Source organism: Stylophora pistillata, chromosome 10 (assembly GCF_964205215.1).
Source record: "Stylophora pistillata chromosome 10, jaStyPist1.2, whole genome shotgun sequence".
Lineage (NCBI taxonomy): Eukaryota > Metazoa > Cnidaria > Anthozoa > Scleractinia > Pocilloporidae > Stylophora > Stylophora pistillata.
Genome location: NC_142528.1, coordinates 24,391,501 through 24,398,389, shown reverse-complemented (window position 1 = coordinate 24,398,389; position 6,889 = coordinate 24,391,501). Strand labels below are relative to the sequence as shown.

The 6,889-nt window shown below is 39.5% G+C and overlaps 1 protein-coding gene across 2 annotated transcripts in view; it reads right to left on the bottom strand.

The window, feature by feature from the left end:
• Positions 1 to 635: 635 nt before the first annotated feature.
• LOC111321469 (uncharacterized) overlaps positions 636 to 6,889 on the bottom strand; it is an 11,886-nt gene continuing 5,632 nt past the window's right edge. For both annotated transcript variants that reach the window (XM_022924358.2, XM_022924357.2), the window contains exons 6-12: positions 6,103 to 6,237; positions 5,378 to 5,501; positions 4,342 to 4,517; positions 3,159 to 3,380; positions 2,763 to 2,916; positions 1,896 to 2,046; positions 636 to 1,691 (exon numbers count right to left, since the gene is read on the bottom strand). In XM_022924358.2, the coding sequence (XP_022780093.2) occupies positions 1,611 to 1,691; positions 1,896 to 2,046; positions 2,763 to 2,916; positions 3,159 to 3,380; positions 4,342 to 4,517; positions 5,378 to 5,501; positions 6,103 to 6,237 (1,043 nt within the window). In that variant the 3' untranslated portion in view covers positions 636 to 1,610. The remainder of the gene's footprint in view (positions 1,692 to 1,895; positions 2,047 to 2,762; positions 2,917 to 3,158; positions 3,381 to 4,341; positions 4,518 to 5,377; positions 5,502 to 6,102; positions 6,238 to 6,889) is intronic.

The following is a 6,889-nucleotide window of genomic DNA, read 5'->3' as shown; positions in this document are numbered from 1 at the left end:
AATAAAATGGATGATTCAGGTAACCATTGAGAAATGTTACCGGTGTGTTCGTTACACCTAACTTGATTCGCAGTCGTTCGCTCTAACTCGCTGATCTCTCTTGGACAGAGACTGGGCTTCATAACTGACTAGCCAGTTACTCAATGAAGACAGAGTTTTTTCGTTTTTCAATGCTCGTTTATTTTTACTACATGGAGAGCGTTAAGTATGATCTTATTACAACAGATCATTAAGCTCTTTTTCATCATTATATTTTCACTTAACTACACGCTTTATTGACGTTATACGGGTCCGGTCCATTGATTTTTAGTATTCCACATCTACGTGTCGTTCTGTCTCGGGCAGTACGTCAGTCGAGAGTTTTTCCTCGTGATTGTATCAAGCACTTTACCGCTATAGCCTGCTATTTGTGACGCAATGCTTTCTACACAAAGCGAATGGTTAGAGTGGCAATCTGTATCAAATGTTAGACTAGAAGTGTGATCTATTGTCTTTCGTAACACCCTTAAGAAAGGGAGATAAAGAGAAAACTAAAGCCGTTGAATTTTTCAGTGGTTGAATCAAAGCATTCAAGCTTAATGCGCCTTCTTTAATAACCTGAATAGAAAAATAGACTGAGATTTTGTTTTCTTAAAAAAATCTGCTGGTGGATCGAAAGAGTCGTTGTAAATAATTTTTCTACATGATAAAGAAATTTAGCTAGTTTGACTGAAATCTTCTCCAAGGGTGGCTTCTTTTAGCATACGAACTTGTCTAGCGTGAAAATTTTAAGCATTTCTACTTCAGCGGATTGTCCTTGGTCCAAAAGTTGAAGTTTCCTCAGAAACAAAAGCCCACAAAGAGATCCTCTTCTAGTTTACCAAAAAAAAAAAGTCAGGGGAAAGATAGGCAAGGGGGTGGTGTTGCTGTTGGTACAGTACCTTCCGAGATAACTGAGTAGAATTTGATTAAAACGCCTCACTATGTATCATCTACTAGAACTCGACCAGTTTAGGTAGTTTAAGATATTTCGTCTCCTTCATTTCTGTTTTTCTCTTTGAGCAGAAATCGCTTAAAATTAGTTCCCTAGCAGAGATTTCAGTTATCTAAAACCGTAACACTGTTTTCCTTACAAACAGAAAAAATCAGCAATCGGCTGAACGAAACTCGCATAAAAGTTTCCTGCCTCACACGGATATGTGCTGTCCAACAAGGTGCAAATTGTGCCTCGCGTCAGCAGTGCAAAAGGAGCTTAGAGGGCTTTCCTTTGAGTTGTGGTGCGAAAGGCTGATACTGCTTAAATAGTTCAAATCATTGGAGGTATTTCATCTACTGATTCAAGGTTAACAAGTACGTTTGGCAAGAGCTAGTCAAATCACTGTTCTCTCTGTGCCTAATTAGTCATTACCACAGGGATATCTCAGTTCAGGCGAGGTCTCTGATATCAGTATTTTTTTTTACTACACTTTGAAATTTAGAGACTTGAGAGGCACATTCCTAGTTAAAAGTTTCTACGTAGTTTCTCCCATCCCGCTGTAGAAGTTATGGGGGTTTTTCGTCTCGTAGCTCTATGGTCCGTTGAAACATTTCACCCGTCTATGTGGAATAGTTTTATTTTATCGTGTGGCGGTTCATTTCTGGCGGTCAAGTGACTTTTCGTCTCCTGGGTACAAATCGATGTTTCCCCCAAATGAGATCCCATCCACTTCCAGCTGCAATGAGAATGAAAATACATTAGGAGTGATCCTTAGATGAAAATAAGTTTTACGATTGACTCTCAGATAAGTATTCTGTCTAGAGAGAAGTGATATCATCGGGGCTAGGGCTCGTGGATACAAGGCCGTTATAATTCCCAGGCTCAAGGAACTTGCGGTTATCACACTCTTTCTTCCTGTCACTTTGAATCAGCTACTTACGTTTCCCATAGTATATCCGGAAAAGCTAAAGAGTCTTTTTTTCTTTCTCTTCCCTGCGTCAATCGAGCATCCTTCATCTTCATTTTTCAGGCGTACATTCACTTTCAAAACGGTTCCCACATCCTCAAAAGGAAGATAGTACACTTCATCACTGAAAAAGAAGAGATTATTACATCCGTTAGATTAGCTTCTTTTTCTCTCTTATTCGAAGACAGAGGCCTTTACTTTTTTTTTTTTGCACTGACCGCTGGATCAAAAGGCTCGGGTTAGTTAAGACTCTGTAGAGCTGTAAATAACCCCTATGATACTTTAAATCCTGGGAGAGTTGGCAGATACGTTAGGTGCCTCTCTGATCTACACTTAAGAGCGTAAATGGTTATCAGCAAGAACGTTCAGAGAAACCTATGAGAATTACAATCCAGAAACCAAATAATTTTTAATACTCCCGGCATTAGTGAAATGGTGTACATTAAGATTAACTGGTTACGGAGCAACGAATGACGTCAACTCGAATGATGGAATCCATAACATGTGGTTCAAGCAACAGTTTTTGCTTTGGAAATCGCTAACATCTTTTTTTTTTTTTTTTTTAATAAAAAACACCTTTCTGTATAGTTCTTGATACAAAGAGAGGAATAACACTAAAGGATAAAAAAGGATCGAGACGAGTTCAAACTGGCGCTGCTCGCACTTTAATTCTTAGCACATTTTAAGACAATTTTCGAAGGGCCAAGTCATTCTTTGGAATCTCAAAACGCCGTTAGTGCCATAGCTTCCTATATTCTTTTGCGGTGGAGATAAAAAGGATGTGGTTTCCGGAGTATACCTCTTCTATAAAAATAGAAGATGAAAAACAGTGTTTCTTACGCTCCCCGTTCCTTTTCATCTCGGATCCACCCTCCAGATGTTAGAAGCCTCCGCTGTGACGCCCCTTGACTGCCAATCAGTTGTACGTAGAGATCTGCATCAGTTCCAGATCCCCAGCCACTTCCGGTTATCAAGCGAAATTTGTGATCTTTGACTGTAAAGGCAACATTTTTTTTCATAAGTAACCATACTCAAGCTCGCCTCCTGAAATGATTGGCAGGTTTCAAACCAGACCGCGTTGCAAGTGTCAGATATCAGGTGCGGTTTACACAGTGACTTTAAGAATAAATATATATTTTTTATGATCAAATCAAAGCCAACATAGTTGATTGGTCACGTTGATCTGAAGCAAAAAGTCACCCCACACTAGTTATGATTAACTAAGTTTGCACTCACAGACTTTCTTCTCGTTGCAATAAAGGGCATTGATTTTTTCCAAATCCATGGCATCAAAGTGTGAAGTCGACCCAAGTTTATGGTTTGGATTAGTCTTCGCCTCCATAGTGTGTTTTCCGTTTTTGCTAAAGGTGTGTGTATCGTACTGCATGATGCTATTAAGATCGTAAGGAAATCCTTGGTTATTCTGAATTCTTTTCTTGAACTCCGTTTTAAATATACCTGTAACAAAACAAGAGTGAACATTGGCGAATTTCGAAAACAAGCATAGATGATCTTATTGATTTTTACATGGCTCCTAGGGACTTGGTTGGGGGAAAAGGTTTGGTAAAACTGCAGTATTACATTGAGAGGATAGAAAGCTCAGCCATCGCGAAAAATCACAGGAAGATTTTGTAAGGGAAGTTTAAAACAACGATTAGATAAACTTTTGATATTTTAAAGTTATTGAAAATTTTAATATTTTGAGGTCTAGAATTGAAAGACGGGCTTTCTTTGCTTAGCACTAGACATGCCAGCGCCATACCAGATGTACACGAGCTAGAATCCTTGAGCGGACCATCCTGGTTATATAAGCGCCCTTTCCTACTTTAGATCTTTCGTTATCTATCTCATCTCTTTTTGCCTCCATGAAAACTGTTATTCAAACTTCTTGGAAAAGACTGATTAAAGAGGGTAGCTTTGTCAATCCTATCTTATGTACAGTTTAGGGAGAATTGTGGGACAGACTTTTCACGCAAGAATACTGTTTCAGCCCGGTAAAAGTTCTCCCTTAATGGGCTGACAAAGAGAATTCACAATGCTTACTAAATTACCACGTCACACCACCGATTTTACGTTAACTACTACCCTTCAGGCTGGCCGACAGATAACGAAACTCCTTAACTGAGGCTGGAAAAGTAGCGAAGGAGCCGGCGGCCATTGATAACCGATACATGCAGTCGTTCTGCTCAGCTAAGTAGCTTACCTCTTCTCTTGAAGAGGATTTGCATTTGAACTTTTAATGAGGATGTATGAAAAGGCAGTTGATCAGTGGTTTTCAATCAATTTCATAGATGTATACACCAGGAAAATGCGAAGAGAGGATCAACTTCCTTTATGTAACACGCAATTAGGTTGTGCCATTTCTCTATGACCGTCAACATTTACTTTTTTTATCATAATAAGGACCTGCATATCTTACCGTCCTGGAGATTTTCCGGGTATACTTTAATGTAATTGTCGCGATCGTTTCTGGTAAATTCGTGATAGTATCCCAAAAGGTGCATCAACTCGTGACTGACAGTCGACATGTATTCACACCCTGTTCCAAGGTTCAACGTTTGAGTCTTGTCGCGGTACCCTATGTCAGAGAAACAGCTGGAAAAGTAATTGCGATGTGCGTGTTAGAGAATTATCCATCGCCTCCCGGTTAGCTCAATTTGTTAGAGCGCCGGATTGTGTTGTGCGGGAGGTCGAGGGTTCGAGCCCCGGCCGGACCGATACTCGTGGTCTTAAAATGAGTGAAGAGAATTTGCTACCTTTCTATAATCAAAAAATGGATAGATATTCTAGTCTTCTCGGATAAGGACGAATAAAGCGTCGGCCCCGTCTCCTGCAGGGTTAGGGGCAGGAGACGTTAATTTCTCACGCACGAGATTACTGTGTAGTGGATGTCCTCCCCTGGGGTGGGATGAGTGGGAATTGGCCCTGAAAAGCCCCCATGGGGAGTGGTCAACTAACATATTTATGTAGGTATGTAGGTATGTATGCATGTATATAGAGGGATTAAACTTGGTGCCCGTGAAACAGTGCTCGATACAAATAGTAGAGCGGATATAATGTGTGGTAGGGAGAAAACAAAACAACTACATATACATCCCTACAGACCTCTTTCGTGATTGCCCACTCATCAGGGGATTTTAATGGCAGAATAATGCAGAATAATGCAATACCATCGTATAGCATATAAGCGATGGTATTGCATTATTCTGCCATTAAAATCCCCTGATGAGTGGGCAACCACGAAACAGGTCTGCAGGGATGTATATGTAGTTGTTTTTTTCTGCCTACCACACATTATGTATGTATGTATGTATGTATGTATGTATGTATGTATGTATGTAAGTGAAAGTATGGCATAATCGGATAAAATTAGGGGCACTGGTCGTTAGCAAAGGTTAAAGAGGCCGCTCAATTCTGCAATGTCAGACAATTTAGCGATAAATTCTTGAGGTTACCCGTCGTTGTTATTTGTGACAACTTGTACGTGGCCGCCATCTGCCTCTTGAAGCCGGATACATGTATCTTGTTCCAACTGACAAGTTAAGTATTTCATCCATTTCTTAACATTAGTGGGAGGAGCTTAAGATAGAAACAAGAATTTTGGTTAGCTCCCTTGTTAGTCTTGTTGCGATTACCTAATGTTCTTTTTTATAAACTCTTTTAAACTCAGTTTGGTAAACCCGTTAATGCTTATCAAATTTTCATCAAAAGATATAGATTGCTTTTTTTAGTTATTAAAGAAAAATGTAGTGTAGCTTCAGAGCCACCTTTATTTTTTGCAATGTAATGATAACTGATCAAGAGAGCCTATTTGCAGCTAGTTTTAAACTTTCTTACAATAATTAGCATAATTGTTAGACAAATTCCGTGGGGGAGGGTTAATGTTACACTCAATTCAATTTGTCCCTGAGCCATAAAACGATTAGAAATACATTGTAAAGTGTTCATGTAGAGCTGTTTTGACATGGCTGGGGTTGGAGTATGAGAGTACAAGAAAACTAAGGGGATGGGGGGGGGATGAGAAAGTGGACAACTAAGGTGAATAGGGGTGAGGGTGAGAAAGTGGACAATACATACAATGGATCGACATTAACTCTGCAATCAGATGGGAACCACTCTGTTAATGCTTGTGGTCTACAATTAATATCTTATGCAATTAAGAATTAATTCTTTGTCCTACAGCTAACGTATTTGTAGGTGATCTTGACGATGCGTTTTCCATTTGCATCTGTGGTGGTTTTCCAGAGATATTTTGAACTGGATACTGCTCCTCTTTTATTCCGGATTTTCCTGTTTCCGTCCAAGGGAAGTAAAGCTGAGCAAAAGAAGAAAATATTTGTTAGGTTAGCTCTTTGAAACTTCTCAAAAGGATTAACATGTAACTTTCTCCAACGTTGTGAATGCACTATCCAGCAAATATATCGGCTTGAGAGTATCATTCTGATACACTACTTGCTGGAAGTTCAAGACCATAAAACACCATAGCCAAACGTCCCACATTTCGAATTCAAAGACATGCCAAATCTTGACTACCATGATAATTTCCTCAAATGTGATTGGTGCGTTAGCTGCTTCATTTTTTACTAATTATTCTGTAGAGTTGTAAAGGGACAGTGTTATTGGACAGTTGGCTGTAATCTGACGCCTACAATCGGAAAGTTAAAGTAGCCAAATCCACTCAGCTAAATCCGCATATCATAGAATAGTCCATTTTACAGTTGTGTGCTATGTTGCCAAGCCTTTGAATGGGAGTGAGGCAAGAGATGACCTTGTTATGATACAAACCTTGCTGCCTTTCAAATGTAAATCATTTTGTTATCATGCAAAGTAGATACAGGTCTCTATCACAACAAGGTCATCTTTAGCCTCACTCTGAATCAAAGGCTTGGCAACTAAGTACACAACTGTAAAATGGCCTATTGATCACAATAACCATAGCAAAAACCGCGTACTTATCCTAAAAATCT